At 39.0% G+C, this 17,559-nt stretch overlaps 1 protein-coding gene across 4 annotated transcripts in view; it reads left to right on the top strand.

Annotated features, from left to right (window-relative positions):
- The window catches only part of PROSER2 (proline and serine rich 2), a 50,701-nt gene extending 33,345 nt beyond the window's left edge, over window positions 1-17,356 (top strand). For all 4 annotated transcript variants that reach the window (XM_077169433.1, XM_077169434.1, XM_077169436.1 and 1 more), the window contains 2 exons: window positions 12,466-12,709; window positions 13,839-17,356. In XM_077169433.1, coding sequence (XP_077025548.1) covers window positions 12,466-12,709; window positions 13,839-14,866 — 1,272 coding nt within the window. In that variant the 3' untranslated portion in view covers window positions 14,867-17,356. The remainder of the gene's footprint in view (window positions 1-12,465; window positions 12,710-13,838) is intronic.
- The last annotated feature ends 203 nt before the right edge of the window (window positions 17,357-17,559 follow it).

Here is a 17,559-nt window from a genome sequence, read left to right as displayed (position 1 = left end):
TATTGAGTTTCAGCTCCAAACTCACAAAGAAAAATGGCTTTTTAAAACAACTTTTTAAAAAGTCATGGACATGTTTTTGGTAATATAAGTTATTAGAAATATCATCACGTTCAAAGATGGGAAATACAGTAAATATTTTACATTTATAAATATTGAAAGATCAGTATGGGAGAAGTGAGAACAGCATTATGCTGCTTGTGGTAGAAGAGTTATTTTGACCCTCAGTGTTGACCTTCATAGGTTTTATATAATGTTGAGTTAAATGTAAGTCTCAGAAGGGCATTCCCCAAGATATTTATAATTTCTCTTAAACCTAATCAAATCCATATATGTTTCTTTAATTGCTTTCATCTTTGCTAGCCTGTCAGTATCCCAGAATATGTATAAATACAGTGAATGGTATTGGAGACAGACCTGGGTTCAAATCAAAATTGGGCTACTTGACACCCTTGGGAAGGTTATTTAATCACTTTCAGCTTCAGTTACTTTATTAGTTAAATAAAGGTGGTAGCACGGGTCCATCATCTGATGAGGAAGGGTAACTATGGGGTGTACATACGATGAAATATTGTGTGGCTTCAGAAAGGAATGAAGCCATGAGGCATGCAACAATGTGAATGAACCTTGAGGGCATTAGGTTGAGTGAAATAAGCCAGAAACAAAAGGACACATATTGTATAGTCTCACTAATATGAACTAACTATAATGAGGCAAACTCTGAGAATTAAATTCAAGAGCATAGATTATCAAGAGATGGAAAAGCAGGGGTTAGGCAGTCAATGCTTAAGAAGTACAAATGTTCAGTAAGGTTCAGTGCAAAGGTTTGGAAATGGATAGGACAATACTGTGTGATGGTAGCACAATACCGTAAGTGTAATTAACAAAGCTGAGTGTGAGTATGGTTGAAGGAAGAAGGCTCAAGTCGTGTGTGTCACCAGAAGGAAAGCTAGAAAAGTGGAACTGTATAACTTAGTGAAACCTGGAGTGGACAGTAATGGTGGTTAATTGTATAAATATAGGAACGTTCTTACTTGAACTAGAACAAATGTACATCACTATTACAAGGTGTTAATAATAGGGTGGTATACAGGAAAAATAGAATTAATATAAACTAAGGCCTATAGTTAACAATGACATTGTAATATTCTTTCATTAATTGTAACAAAGACATTATACCAAAGCTAAATGTCAGTAATAGGGGAATATAAGGGGTATATATGTAGAATGGAATGATCAAAAGTTAGAAAAAAAAATAAAAATAATAGGGGTATAAGGGGTATGAGATTTTTTTCTTCAGAAGAAATGAGAAATTTCTCATATTGACTGTAGTGGTGAATGCATAACTCTGTGATTATACCAGGAGCCATTGACTGTATACTTAGGATAGATTGTATAGTGTGTGAATGAAACTAATTTAAAAAAAGTATAACTGACCAAATTTGACTGCAAAATTCATCTCAATTTCTCCTGTTACCCATAGGATTTTTTTATTTTTTATTTTTTGCACAGGCAGGCACTGGGAATTGAACTGGGTCTCTGGCACGATAAGTGAGAACTCTGCCACTGAGCCATCGCTGCACTGCCCTACCCATAGGATTTTTTTTTTTTTTTTACCCATAGGATGTTATACTTGAAGTTGACAGTAAGGACTTCTTTTGTTCAAATCCACCCCTGGTCCCCCCACCCCCAAAGGGCTGAGTGGGTAATAGTCCTTTCTCAAGGGTTATTACAAGGATTAAATGTCTAGCATTTAATCACTGCTTACTTAGACCAGTTGCTCTTTTTCTAGTGCCCTATTAGAATGCATGATTCCACTCCCATCTTCCATCATCTCGTTTGGATCCAAGCTTTCCTGGAGATGTATCTCTAGCCATTCAAGGTGGGGTTGCTTACTGGAGCCTTTTAAGAGTTAACTGTTTTGGAAAAGGCTCAGAGCTATGAGAGCCAGAAAAGCCCACACAGCCAAGAGAAGTTTGGAGATGTAGAAGAAAAACAGCCCTGGGAAGCCTTATGAAATGAGAAGAGAAAGCTGGGAGACGTCACTATGTGCCGCCCCAGTTGACGGAGGTATTTTGGACCCACTGGCCTTTCTTGAATCATGGTATCTTTCCCTGGATGCCTTAATTTGGATGTTTTCATGGTCTTAGAACTGTAAACTTGCAGCTTAATAAATTCCCCTTTTTAAAAGCCATTCCGTTTCTGGTAAATTGCATTCTAGCAGCTTTCACAAACTAAAATATTCATTCTCGGACATCTTAATTTGGAGAGGAATTTATTCTTAGTCTTCATATCTTTTTTATGTGACTTATCTCTTTAGCATGAGAGTCAACCGTAGTTGTTTCACCACATGATGTCCTTTAAACTCTGAAGTCATAAAAGATTAACAGTAAACTGTTTTTAAGCCTCTCTTTGTATTGCATGGAAATGTACTTAATGGGATCCTTAAGTGAAAGATAATCTAGTTTCAATTTTTAGAAGTGTTTCTCTTAAGCAAAGGTTATTTTCAAAAGAAGATAAGCATATCCTGGGATTTAACCAGTCCTTCCTCTTTAGCCAGATGCAAGTGAAAAATTAGAATAGTTAATTAAGTAGGATTGTTACGGCTATCCATAAAGCCTCCACCGGGGCCAAGTCTGTTCCAAGAGGTCAGTGTATATGATATCTTTATTTCTCAAGAGACGTGTGTGTGTGTGTGTTCCTGTAAGCATTTCTTTGGACATTTTTAATGAAAGATATTGTAGTAATTAGGCTCAGGTTGAATACTCAACTAAGGGGATATCCCTTGAATGTGTTAAGAGGGGCAACTTTACCACTCCTTTGCAAAGTTGGTAGTGTGGTTATGCACCTTATTACCTTGAGAGGGGACGGGGACTCCAAATAAAAGGGCCGAGAAGGATTTAGAGATAATCATAAATGATAGCTCTTTAAGGCTACTAAAGGAAGCTTTGGATGTTGGCTTATCTTATGTTTTTAACTTCTTGAAGTCAACATGTCTCATTATACTCATAGCATCTCATAAAACATCCTAGGTGCCACTGCCAGGGTGTCTTGTGCCAGTATTTTTTGAATGAGATCCTGAAGTCTGTTAAGCCCTTCAGGCACACCAAAGCTTCCTCTAGAAAATAATACTATTTGAGTAGTTGAAAAGAGTGAGAAGCTTTTAATACCCATTGTTCTTTTTTTTTAATGTTTTTAATTATTAAATATAACATATATACGAAGAAAAAGCAATGATTTTCAAAGTACACTTCAACAAGTAGATATAGAACAGCTTTCAGAGTTTGTTATGGGTTACCATTCCACTGTTTCAGATTTTTACCTCTAGCTGCTCCAAAACACTGGAGCTAGAAGAATTTTTTTTCTTTTTTTGTGAAAAATAACATGTACAAAAATCACTAAGTTTCAAAGTACATTGCAACAATTAGTTGTAGAACAAATTGCAGAGTTTGGTATGAGTTATAGTTCCACCATTTTAGGTTTTTACTTCTAGCTGCTCTAAGATACTGGAGACTAAAAGAAACGTCGGTATAATGATTCAGCACTCATACTCGTTTGTTAAACCCTGCCATCTCTGTATAACTCCACCAGGAAAGGGGACTGCCTGCCCCTTTTCTGGTGCTGAGGTGCCCTGCTTGCTTGCTATTGGCACCAGGTTTTTCCCGTTTCCACCTTGCCTTCTCTCCAGGTGCAAGCAGAGAGCAGATTCATTGGAAGGGCAGCTTCATGTTTGAGAGGTTAGGCAAGGACTGAGCCCTCAGCATTTTTGTCCCTTCCCGATGGGGAAGGAGCCAGGCCAGGCTGATCACCAAAAGGGCCCTAGGGATCCAGTCCAGTCCAGTCCACAGTCCATGCTTTAGCTTCCGACTGCAGGGAGACCTCAGATCATCACAGTACAAGATGAGTCTCCCAGGACCTAGGGTCTGACCACTGGACAGACTGGTTGAAATCTATTTGTGTCTCATATGTACAAGTAATGAGGGAGCAATAGTAGGGAAAACACCAAGAGAAAACTGTAAAGTACGGGATTTGCTTGGAGATACATATAGGGAAGGAGTTGTTTAAAATGTATTATCTTCAGAGTGGAAGTGATATGTATTTCACTCATTTCTTTTTTTTTTGGCGTGGGCAAGCTCTGGAAATCAAACCTGGGTCTCCGGCATGGCAGCTGCAAACTCTCCCACTGAGCCATTGTTGCCCACCTAGCTCATTTCTTTTTTGAATCAAGATATAATTCTAATCTTGACTGATAAACATAAATTAAGACTAGAATTAATGAACTACAAAAGCTCAAAATTTATGTTGTAATCTACAGACTTTTAAAAACTTTGACCATAACCAGGGCCCCCTTTGCTCTCTCCAACCAGGTGTTAACCTTAAGAAATCGTCTAATTAAACCTGCTCTAGTGAAGTGTATACATTTTTTATTTAAACAACTTCTTAAATTTTATTATTTTTAGTTTTTAATTTTAGATTTGTGACACTTGGGGAAACTACAGTGTGATGATATGTTCTTGTTTCAGTATAATTTATGACATTTAAAAGAATAAATATTCTATACTTTTTTGCATTATCTTTTGCAGTTACAGTGAATTTAAGTTAAATAGATTTGGGGGGCTAGGTTAGGAAACTATTGCCATTTAAAGATTATTTCTCTGGGAACATAATTTTCACATTCCAAAGACGTAAAAACTAAATTTTCTTTAGGAGCATCTTTTAAAGTTGTATCCAGTTTATATATAAGTTGAGTGGAAAGGTAGCTTAATGATTGGTATTTTTTTGTCCTACCTTGGATGACAGCACAGTGCAGTTTCCTATCTTGAGAAATTTCCCTCAGTACATTTTGGTTACATTGACTGCCTACTAGATGCAAGCAACCACGATTTGGAAATACGAGGCATGAGTCCTTTCTTTAAGTTTAAAGTCTGTAGAGGAAAAAACAAGAGTGACAAATAACAATGGTAAAAATAGAACTGTATAAAAGGAGTTGATTCTAGTTTTTAAGTATCTCTCAAATCCATCTGCTTCTCTGTTCCACTTCTCTAGTTTGGGTAACCTTTAACTCTCTTATAACTTGTTTTCCATGTGCAATATTTTCCACACTCTAGCCAAAATGATCTTAACAAAATTCATATTTAACTAGCTTTCATCGGTTTTTACTTAACTTCCACCTTTCTTTCAGGTTATTAACTAATGTCATTTCTTCTGCGAAGTTTTTCCTGATTAGACTCCCTTCCTCAAAAGTGTGAGCTGATATCCATACTGTGTGTTTTTGTAACATGACAACTCTCTGTTGTAAATGTAATGGCCTATTTTCTTGTCTAAAACCATCTTTAGATGGCATGCTACAGACAGCAAGAATGGTGTTTGTATTTCCATATGTTTAGTATATTCTCAAATAATTGACTTCTGTAGTTGCTCTGGGAGTGGGTTGGAGGTATATAACATATAAATTGGACTGCGAAGGATAGATAAGATGTGGCTATGCAGATGGGCGTTGCTGACATAGAAACAGGCATAGGCAATAGCAAATGGTCTTCTTTGATTCAAGTATAAAGCAAGAGTCTGCTAACTACAGCCTGTTGACCAAATCTGGACCCCATCTGTTTCTGTAAATATAGTTTTATTGTAACACAGCTAGGCTCTCTCATTTGAAGTCCAACTTGTTGGATATTAGTATAGCTACTCCTGCTCTTTTCTGGTTGTTATTTGCATGAAATATCTTTTCCCAACCTTTCACTTTCAACCTATGTTTATCTTTGGGTCTAAGATGTGTTTCCTGTAGACAGCATATAGAAGGATCCTGTTTTTTAATCCATTCTGCCAGTCTATGTCTTTTGATTGGGGAATTCAGTCCATTAACATTTAGTGTTATTACTGTTTGGGTAATACTTTCCTCTATCATTTTTGCCTTTTGTATTATATATATCATCTGATTTTCCTTCTTTCTGCACTCTTCTCCATATCTCTCTCTTCTGTCTTTTCATATCTGACTTTAGTGCTCCCTTTAGTATTTCTTGCAGAGCTGGTCTCTTGGTCACAAATTCTCTCAGTGACTTTTTGTCTGAAAATGTTTTAATTTCTCCCTCATTTTTGAAGGACGATTTTGCTGGATATAGAAGTCTTGGTTGGCAGTTTTTGTCTTTTAGTAATTTAAATATATCATCCCACTGTCTTCTAGCTTCCATGGTTTCTGCTGAGAAGTCTACACATAGTCTTATTGGGTTTCCCTTATATGTGATGGATTGCTTTTCTCTTGCTGCTTTCAAGAGCCTCTCTTTCTCTTTGACCTCTGACATTCTAACTAGTAAGTGTCTTGGAGAACGCCTATTTGGATCTATTCTCTTTGGGGTGCGCTGCACTTCTTGGATCTGTAATTTTAGGTCTTTCATAAGAGTTGGGAAATTTTCAGTGATAATTTCTTCCATTAGTTTTTCTCCTCCTTTTCCCTTCTCTTCTCTTTCTGGGACGCCCACAACACATATATTTGTGCGCTTCATATTATCATTCAATTCCCTGAGCCCCTGCTCAAATTTTTCCATTCTTTTCCCTACAGTTTCTGTTTCTTTTTGGATTTCAGATGTTCCATCCTCCAGTTCACTAATTCTAGCCTCTGTCTCTTTAAATCTACCATTGTAGGTTTCCATTGTTTTTTTCATCTCTTCTACTGTCTTTCATTCCCAAAAGTTCTGTGATTTGTTTTTTCAGACTTTCCATTTCTTCTTTTTGTTGATCCCATGCCTTCTTCATGTCCTCCCTCAATTTACTGATTTGGTTTTTGAAGAGGTTTTCCATTTCTGTTCGTATATTCAGAATTAGTTGTCTCAGCTCCTGTATCTCATTTGAGCTATTGGTTTGTTCCTTTGACTGGGCCATATCTTCAATTTTCCTGGTGTGATTTGTTATTTTTTGCTGGCGTCTGGGCATTTAATCAGATTTCCCTGAGTGTGGGACCCAGCAGGTTGAAAGACTTTCCTGTGAAGTCTCTGGGCTCTGTTTTTCTTATCCTGCCCAGTATGTGGTGCTTGTCTGTCTGCGGGTCCCACCAGCAAAAGATGTTGTGGCTCCTTTAACTTTGGAAGACTCTTGCTGCTGGGTGTGTGGTGGAGACAGAGGAAAGGTTGTAGGTTGGTTTTAATGGCTTCAAATTGTGAAGTCCTGGGATCTGAATTCCTTGAGAGAGGGATTCCACCTGAGTTGCATTTCACCCCTCCCGCGGGGAAGGTTCAGGTGGTAGAGAGCCCTGAAATCAGCCTGTTTCTGTGTTCGGGGCAGTTGCAACTTGTGTAATCCCAGCGCTGAGCCCAGAGGCAACCAAGCCTCCGTAGAAACAGCTGCAGAAGGCTCTGTTTCGCCCCCTTTCCTCTTTTTCAGTTAGCCCAATTGGCGACTTCCACCTTGATCAGTTTCACCTAAGCTGGGGGCCTATTTTTAGTAGTCAGAAGTTGTTCATTAATGCCACTATTGGTGTAAGGTTGGGCTCAGTCTCTACTACTGTTGGAGACTCTTTCCTTCCCCTCCGGGAAGTCGCCTGTGGGGGAGGGGCGCCGGCCGCCACGGCTTGGGGGACCGCTGATCCGAGGCTCCCAGCCGGCCCGGGAAGCCGCGTGTGTGGAAGGGGCTCCGGTCGCCGGCCGCTGCGGCTTGGGGAACCGCCGATCCGAGGCTCCCAGCCGGCCCAGGAAGCCACGTGTGGGAGGGCCGCCGCGGCTTGGGGAACCGCTGATCCGAGGCTCCCAGCCAGCCCAGGAAGCCGCGCGTGGGAGGGGCTCCGGTTGCTTGCCGCCGCGACTTGGGAAACTGCCGAGCCGAGGCTCCCAGCCGGTCCGGGAAGTCGCGTGTGTGGGAGGGGCTCGGTTGCCGGCCGCCACAGCTTGGGGAACCGCCGATCCGAGGCTCCCAGCTGGCCCGGGAAGCTGCGCGTAGGGGAGGGGCGCCGGCCGCTGTGGCTTGGGGAACCGCCGATCCAAAGCTCCCAGCCGGCCCGGGAAGGAGGGAGGGAGGGGCTCCGGCCGCAAGCTGCCGCGGCCCGGGGAAGCGCACACCTCTCGGGGACCTCACCGCAGCGGAGTCTCTTAGCCGGTCCAGCCGGTCCAGAATGGGGTACACTGTGTGTCTGGTCTCTGTCGTGGCTCCGGGAGTTGTTCTGTACTGTTTCTAGTTCTTTAGTAGTTGTTCTGGAGGAGGAACTAAGACGCGCGCTCCTTACTAAGCCGCCATCTTCTCCGGAAGTTCCCACAGCTAGGCTCTCTCATTTACATATTGCATTTTGCTTCTTTCACAATGACAGAGTTGAGTAGTTGTCGCTTCAAAACACACAGAGCCCAGATCTTTACTATCTGCCCTTTTACAAATGAAAATATTTGCAACCCTGGTATAAAGGGGAAATCAGTAGGAAGCAAAATCTGAAAGATAGGAAGGGGCAGATCCTGAAGTTTGCAGAATAAAGCCTAAATTCCTTGGTCATGTATTCTGTAGACCTAAAGAGATTGCTGAAGATTGTAGTATTTGTTCATTTCTTTATTGTTTCCCTTGGTCCAGTGCTGAATAAAAAAAATAAGAGATACTTTGTACCATTCCACCTTGAGGTATCTTCCTCTAATATCCCCTCATACTGACCCTGTTATTAGGAGTATTGAAGTTCTCAGGGACTGCACAACTGCTAGATGTATAAAATGATAAATTTACAGTTAACTAGTTAATATGGAACTGCTCTAATTTCAGATGAAGAAAAATCACTTTTAAAGTGATTTCCTGCCACCCCCAATCTCAGAAAAGGTGCAGTAAAAAAGATATGCCATGATCTAAATTTTTAGGGCATATTGATTCAAAAGTTCAAATTTTAAAAAGCAAAAGGGACACAAGACCTGATTACAATGAGAGGAAAATTGCAGGCCAATCTGTCTCATGGGTATAAATGCAAAAATTCTTAACAAAATATTAGTAAATCAAATTCCACAATAAAATAATTTTTTACATCACAGTCAAATTAGGCTGATTCTAAGAATGCAAAGTTGATTAATATTTGAAAACCAATCACTGTAATTCAATATATTAACAGAATAAATGAGAAAAAGTATATAATCATCTCAGTAGATTGGGCGCTATCAATGCTAAAGGAAGATGATTCTTGGTTGTAGGGTATTGTTCTGTGCATGGTAGGGTGTGTAGCACATTCCTAGCCTTTATTTACTAGAGGCCAGTAACGCCACCCAGTTGTGAAAAACGAAAATGTCTCCAGACATTGCCAAATGTCTCACTGGGGTAAAATCACCCCCAGTGGAGAATCACTACTATATGTGAAAAAAAAAAAAGTGTTTGGCAAAATTCAAACTACATTCATTATTTTAAAAACCAATACATTCATCAAAGTAGGAATAGAGGAGAATTTTCTTAATGTTTTTTTTTTTAAAAAAAAACTATAGCAAACATACTTTAATGGTGAAATATTGAAAGCCTCATGCCTTGAGATGGGGAAGAAGGTAAAGGTGCTGCATCTGTTCATCTAACTGGAGAGCCTGAATGAATGAAGGAATTGCATAAGGAATAGAAAGGAAGAAATAAAAGTGTCATTTGTAGCTACCACTGTGTATCTAGAAGATCAGAAAGAACCTACAGATAAACTGTTAGAATTATGCAACAAATTTATTAAATGTATTTATACATTTAATAGTTTACTTTGTATTTCTGCATACCAGCCCCAGTGGCTAATAACGTTGACAGTCTTTTTGCGTGCTTATTGGCCATTTGAATATCTTCTTTGTAGAAATGTCATGTCTTTGCCTATTTCTTAATTGAGCTGTTTGTCTTTGTTGAGTTGTAAGTGTTCTTTTTAAATCTCTTCTCATATAATATGGTTTCCATGTATTTTTCCCATTCTGTAGGTTGCTTTTTGCTTTCTTGATAATGACCTTTGATGCACAAAAGTTTTCATTTGATGAAGGTCTCAGTTATCTATTTTTCCTTTTATTGCTCATGCTTTGGTATAGGCTAAGATTTCATTGCATAATACAATGAAGGTATTGCCATGTTTTCTCCTTAGAGTTTTATTTTTAGCTCTTGTATTTAGGTCATTGATCCATTTTGAGTTTATTTTTCTATATGGTATGAGGTAGGGGTCCACTTTCTCTCTTTTGTTTGTGGTTATCCAGTTTTCCCAGCACCATTTGTTGAGGCTTTATTCTTTTCCTGTTGAATGAACTTAGTACCCTTGTCAAAAATCAAGGTTTTTTGACAAGGCTGTAGATGTGTGGGTTTGTTCCTGGACTGTCAGTTATCTTCTGTTAGTCCATGCGCCTGTCCTTTTGCCAGTGACATTCTGTTTTGATTACTATGCCTTTGTAATAAGTTTTGAAATCAGGAAATGTTAGTCTTCCAACTTCGTTATTTGTTATTCTTTTTCAAGATGGATATGGCTGTTCCGGACCCCTTTCCCTTCCATATGAATTATTTTGTCTTTCAACAAATATTTATTATTTATTATGTGCAGATTTTTGTGTCATAAGTCATTATGGGTACAAGATAAATCAGAATGCTGCCTTTACTATTTACCAGCTGCAAGATCTTAGACTGGAAAAACCTTTATGTGTTTCAGTTTCCTTATCTGTAAAATGATAGTTTCTATCTGATAGGATTGCAGGTAAGTGAATTAATATGTATAAAGCCCAATAGATGCTCAGTAAATTTTAGTTCTCATTGTTTCTACCTTGAAGTATATTATATGAGCATATTACATTATTTAAGATATGTCATCAGGTAACTGTCCTACAAGGCACTATATGACATATACCTTAAAAGAATAGAAATAAAGAATTCTAGAGGGTCAGAGCAGTGCTTGGAGAGGGTAATTATAAAAACAGTACTAGAGTGAGGATCATCATAATAATTTTTTAAAGTGCATTATATAAGCAGGTTAGAATCTACATTTCTCTCTTGTTTCATTATCTTCCATATGAATTTGATGATTGGCTTTTCATTTCTACAAAGAAGGCTGTTGAATTTTTATCAGGATTGTATTGAATCTGTAAATTGTTTTGGGTAGTATTGCCATCTTAACAATATCAAGTCTTTCAATCCATGAGCATGGGCTAGCATTCCATTTATATAGGTCTTCTTTAGTTTCTTTCAGCAGTATTTTGTGTTTTCCTTGTTCAAGTCCTACATATCATTAAATTTATTCCTAGATATTTTATTATTTTAGTTTCATTGCTAATGTTTTTTTAAATAGCATTGTGCTCTTGTTTATGGGTTCAGTACTTCCTCATGCTAAAAATATTAATGATAACATTTTTGAAATTATCTCAACATTTTGCTTCCTGTATGTAGTTTCTTCTGTTTATTTGTTTTTATATTCTTTCTTATTTGAGGTTTTCCTCATTGCTTGGTGATTGTTATATAGTTGTACATATTTAAGAGAAAAACATTAAGAAACTGATTGAAAATTCTGTGCTGGATTTGTTGACTGTGATCCTCACTTGTGAAATGATCTTGCTGGACTGTTTCACTAAGGAACTCGCTGTCAACCTTTTCTCATTCTTGGACCACTCAAGTTTGCCAGAGGAAACTCTTAACAATCCTCTGTTGGAGTGTGTCAAATTGGCTTCACTTAGTCCCTCTGTTTTTAGTACAGTTTTTCACCATCAACTCTGCTTGACATCTCCCAGTTCATGGTCTCTTTTTTACTTCAAGAATTAACATCTGGCTTTTATCCAGAGTGATCTAATTGCTTCTGAAAGTGACTTTCAACTATTTCTGCCATTTTCAATATCACCTTTACCACACTCCAGAGCTACTCAGTACCACCAGATCCTGAGCTTGCAGTGGAGGTTTAATGGTACATAGCCAGTTGTTTCTTGGCTTTCCCCGGCTGCTGGCTTAAAATTCACCTTTCTTGGATCTTCTAAGTCAGGTATCACATGTGGTTCAACTATCTAACTTCCAACATTTTGTTGCTCTCATGTCTTTTCCTGTTATTTTTGTCTTCATGATTTATGCCTTGAAAAAATTCCTTAATTGGTTTAGTTGGGTTTCTGGAGGGAAAGGAATAATATGTGAGTTCAATCTAGATTTTTTAACCAAAAGTTTCCCCCATTGTTACTATGGAAAACACAAGTATTTCTGATAGTGCTTTAGCTGTGAGTTGAAAACACCTTTCCCAAGGAGATCCTGAGGGAGAATTGCTTTTTAGTCAACTGGTTTTCAAGAAGCCATGAGGCTAGAGCTAAATTTGCAATACCTTTTTAGTAGTTTTCTTTTTCATGCAAGTAAAATGATAAGGGACATTTTAGGTGCTGGTTTGTCCATAGGGTAACCTGAATGGCAGACTTTCCCTAGGAGGGAGATTGTGGAGTGCAGTGAATTCTTTCATAGCCCATGTGTTGATCCCTATTTTGTCATGACATTTTTTTCTTCAGTGAAACCACTGCTTATTTTATCTCATCCATTCCCAAACCTTAAATCTGTCTATAGGATGATGAGAGCCTGAAGTACCTCACTCATGAGGAAAAGGATGTCATCCTGTTCTTTGAAGAGACTATTGGTTCCTTGGAAGATGACTTTGACGACTTTGAGGAGCAAGCCCTCTGTGACAGTACTGTATCCTGTCACTCCCCACGGTCTCTGGGAGAAAGCACTTACAGCCACTCCGAGCCAGAAGATATCATTGATTTAGTGCAGCCAGCACCTGCAGCAGGGGACCCCGAGTGCCCTCCTGGTGAGTCTCAGGCAGCAGGAGAGAAGGGAAGTACTATCCCCAGATCATGGTCTTGGTTTGTTAGTATCATACCAGCGACAGAGCACTTCTATGGGTGGTGTTTCCTGTGTGTTTTGCTAGGATGGAAGCTATTGAGGCTTATCAAATTTTTCTAAATTGGAGCATCCTCTTGGCAATTTGATTGTCCAACCAAGTGGTTGCTGTCATTGCACATTGGGATGAAAAGACAGAAAGGGAAATTTCAAAAGAACTATAATAAAGAATGAGTTTAATTTGGCATCCATATAGATTATGTGTGTTTTAAAAAGGAAGATAAGGGAGAGTAAGGGAGGGAGAGAATTGTTTCTCATAGGAGAGTAAATGAACTGAGAAGTCAACTGGTTCAGAAAAACAGAAAAAAGATCAGAACAAAAATTTGACTCAGCATCTATTTTGTATGTTTTGCTTAATTCAGAGTGCATTAAAGGAGAAGTACGCTTTTGTGTGTCCAGCCCGATGAGGGAAATGAACAAAAAAAGAAAGGTTTCTTCTAATTTTTGCCTGATGGGAAGGGATTATTAGAAATAAATATAGGTAAGAAGGGAGATAGGTGTATCAAAAGTACAGAAAACCGTTAGGGGTTCTGTGATGGATACGTTTTAAGGATATAGTAAAGGCTCAGAGGCAGGCTTATTAAGTTCTACCCAGGGCTGTCAAGAAGCATTTGTTTTATAGAGGAAAGGAGAAATCCAAGTATCCTTCACCTAGAAAGATCTGAGGATTTGTTGGTTTGTGCCACACAACTTTCCAGCCTCAGTTTCCCCTTTTATAATAAGTTGCTCTTTACCTCCTGCCAAACTTCCATAGAAGTCTGCTTTTACAGGATGCTTCCCAGTCAGTGATCACCTTTATTTATAGGTCTTTCACCATCAGTAATCCTTTCTTCCTCACTACCTTGTTGTGAGAATAATGAACTATAATTCTCTTTCCCTAAACCAGGGAATAGAGACTATGGGAATTTAGATTCTGGGAGGTACTACTGAAGTTGGTACTAAACTCCTTTGATGCCTGTTTAAATTCAGGGAAAAGAAAGTAATATATTTACTTTACCCATGGTGGTAACTTATGAGAATTCTCCCTCACTTTTCAGGGGCTGAACATGTTGGAAAGAAAGAAATTCCTGCCCTTGAGTACATGAAACAAAATGCTGAGAAACCTCCACTACCAGACGCCACAATTCCAGAGCCCTTCCCCCAGCCTTCCCTGCTTGTGGCCTCAACTCCAGCCCAGCCCAGGAAGGACCTGCTGCCTCCTTCCCCTCCAGCAGAGCACCCAAAACTTCCCCGCTCAGTTCCTACTCCCCTTGTCATAGCTCAGCAGATTTCTGAGAAGCAGGCAGAAAGTGAAATGCTCTCTCCCACCTCCCCCTCGAGGGAGGGCAGGCCTGGAGAATGGCGAACACTGGCTTCTTTGGCCCCTCGAAATGGAAGCCACTTTCCATGGCACAGGCACATGGCACAGCCCACACCTAAGGTGCATCGCTTTCCCAGCAACATTAGTGTGACCAACAGCTCTGGCCGGGAATTCAACAAGACCATCTCCAGAGCGGCCGTCAATGTTCAGGAGCGAAAAGCCCAGATCCTGGCCAACATCAACGGGTTCTCTTTCCTTACCCTGGGAGACCTGGAAGACACATCACAGAAGAGTGACTGTACTGAGCATCGGAGAAACCTCTCTCCAAACCAGGTGGCCAATGGCCAGGGCAAGCCCAGCCCTTTTGGGGAAGCTGACAGTCCACTGTCTGGAGGGCCACCCGTCCGTCAACAGTCCAGAGGCGTGCAGACAGAGCAGTCCCTGTCCTGGGCCAATGGCTTCCAAACCATCCACGACGTCCTAATGAGCGAGCCGAGTCCTTTCATCTCTGCTGGAAAGACCATCACCTTCCATCCAGACCCCACTCTTAGCAGTAAACTTGCACGCCAGCACACCACCAGGAGCTTCTGTGAGCCTCGGCAGCCAGATCGGGGCCAGGACATTGGGAAGCGGTCATGCTCTCTGCCCAGAGCTGTGGGACTCAGACCCCAAGGCATCACCGTTCAGTTCTCCGGCCGAGGCTCCACTGAGGAGGCACGACGTGAGGCCCTGAGGAAGCTTGGTCTGCTTAAGGAAAACTTGTGAGGGGCGCTGGGAGAGGCATGGTTGCTGGCCAAGTCTGGCAGAATGGCTAATGTACACTTCCCCCCACCCTCCCCGAAAAAAAAAAAGGTGAAATCAAATCTTTAGCATTAATGCAGGAGCATTCTCATCCAGCAGTACGTGAACTATTTAGTCTAAGATGAATGTGTACATTCAAAGAGTGTAACTAAAGTCCCAACTGCTGTGCCGTATTGAGGGTTAGAGACTAGAGGTGCCAGAAATCAATAGACAGGGCTAAGGGAATAAACGATAGTAAGCATTGCATCCCCCTCCCCCACCCGAACAGGGTTATCCTATAAAAGAGAATTGGAACCCATTTCTCTTAATCATCCTTTTTCAGGAACTCAGAATAATCTTTATATCTTCTAAGCATCTGCGATTTGTAAAGGCCATGAGTTCTTTGGATTTGGAAGGAGAAGGTTGGGTCTAATTTGTCATTCCCAATTCTTTAAGCCAGACTTTTATCCCAAGTGTGTGACACGAAGCCAGTTCCGATCCCTTACACTCAATTCTCTAAGAAAGAGATTTCCCTCTCCTTTTCTAAGAAAGAAATTTTTAAATGCTTCTTAAATTTTCACAGCATCTTAATATAATTTGGGGAGGTTTTGTTTGTTTTTAAAGGGTAAAGGATGGCACTTTAGCCCTAGCTATGCTTTGGTTTTTGGATATAATTTGTTTGCATAGTTTTTTACCAAAAATTGAAATGATGCCTTTAGAGTATGTTTTACTATAATTTCGAGTTGTGGAATTAAAATAGAAAGGTTGAGTTGGTAAAAAGTGGTTATTTTGAGAAAGCACATCTTATCAGATTACAAGGTTTCTGTTACTGGGAGATGTGTGTATGAGTGTGTGTTGTGAATATATATATGTACATATGCTTATAGATACACATGCTAACATATCGATGTGTAGATATTGTGTGTGAATGTGCACACACAGACTCATTTATGTATATATATAAACTTAAGGTCTTGTAAGTAGCTACGAGATGCAAGTGCTTCCTAGTTTCTAGATAGCACAGACCTGTGGCAGTGTGATGGATGAGACAGATCTTGTTGATTGCTATTGTAGAAGTTCTTTCAGGACACATTGCTATGTTATTTCAGCAAACCAAAAGTACTTCTTCTTTAACAATGTGCTCTTCTGTTCCCTGTTAAAATAATATCTCTTGCTTCCAAATAAACAAGATTGTTCTTTTTTGAGTAAAGAACATTTTTAAAGATTACTCTTTAATGCATCACCTAATTTTTTGTTTTGCATATTCCAAGGTAAGTAGTAAACAGAAGGAAACAAGATTCTTTAAGATCCCTGATTGATTGTGTTCCATGAGCAAGGTCTCACTCAGGACTAATTCAAAAGGAAAAAACCAGTGAACAGGTTACACAGCATGAAGAGAATGGGTTTTCTCCCAGATTGTCTTTCTTGCTGAGTTGTAGCCACAAGCATTTATCAAAACCACTAAAGTCTGGAGTCCCCAACTCTAAAGATAGATTGGGAAGGGCTACACTTAGAAGTCACACCCGTTTGTTATTAAGTCTTAGCCACCACAATAACAGAATGTGTTTCCGGTTGAGTATTACTTAAATTCAAATTTTTAAATATGCTGTGAAAAGACATTTTGCCTTGTAAGTTAGAAAATGACTGTAATTTTTTCCCCTTAAAACTACCATATTTAGTTTCTCATCCAGCTCTTCTCATGTAATAATCTCTTAAATTCCCTGTAGTCTTAATATAAATAGGTGCTTTATTTTTACAGCTTTTAAGAGTAATTACTTTTTTTATATATCAGGACTATATTGAGGAATTTATCCTACTAATGAACTCACACAAGAGCATGAACATACAGTTGTGTTCCTTTTAGCATTAGTTGAATTTGCAAGAAACTGGATGCAACAAATATATCCATCAGTTCTCCACTGGTTAAATTAAATTAGGATGCATCCAAATGATAGAATATTATGCAATCATTAAAAAAGAAACAAGATGATCTCCAACATGTATCATTAAGTGAAAAATATAAGATATATACCAATATATATTGTAAGATCCCTTTGTGTAGAAAAATAAAAAGGATATACATTTAGGCACATATACGCATAAAAATATCAGGGAGAACGCCTCACGATACTGCAGAGTAGGGCCTGGAGCCATCGTTGTTGAGGGTGAAATTTCATATTTTAGTTTATTCCTGTCTGTTGTTCAAAAAGTAATTACTTTTAATTTGACTCCTTTTTATGATGGATTTCTTCAAAGGATTCATGAGGGCTATATTTCTTTTTTGCAAAGTGAGATGCCACACATAGTGTTTAATAGAAGGTTTTGATGTGGCAAAACATTTTAAATATAATTTATAGATAAGGATTATTTCTTTTATCCCATGATTTCATTGTGAATAGGGCAAATTTGACTATAAGTATTAGTATATTGTTCTCATGACATTTTTGGAAAATAAATTTAGAACTTTTATCTTAACTATAAGCAACGTTGTTTTTTATTATATACTATGTCCTCAGTTTCTTTTAAATGGATATGTCTTCTATTTATTCATACTTTCTTCTTTCTATTTATTCATGATTATATATACACATATATGTTACTCTAGTCATTTCTTGTGCCCCAAACCTAATAAATCTAAGCCATAGGTTCTGTATGAAGTTAAGATTAATCCACTATTA

The sequence above is a fragment of the Tamandua tetradactyla genome, chromosome 7 (genome assembly GCF_023851605.1).
Source record: "Tamandua tetradactyla isolate mTamTet1 chromosome 7, mTamTet1.pri, whole genome shotgun sequence".
NCBI classification, from domain to species: domain Eukaryota; kingdom Metazoa; phylum Chordata; class Mammalia; order Pilosa; family Myrmecophagidae; genus Tamandua; species Tamandua tetradactyla.
Note: the sequence above shows the minus strand (reverse complement) of the source record. Positions and strands in the feature narration are given on the sequence as shown.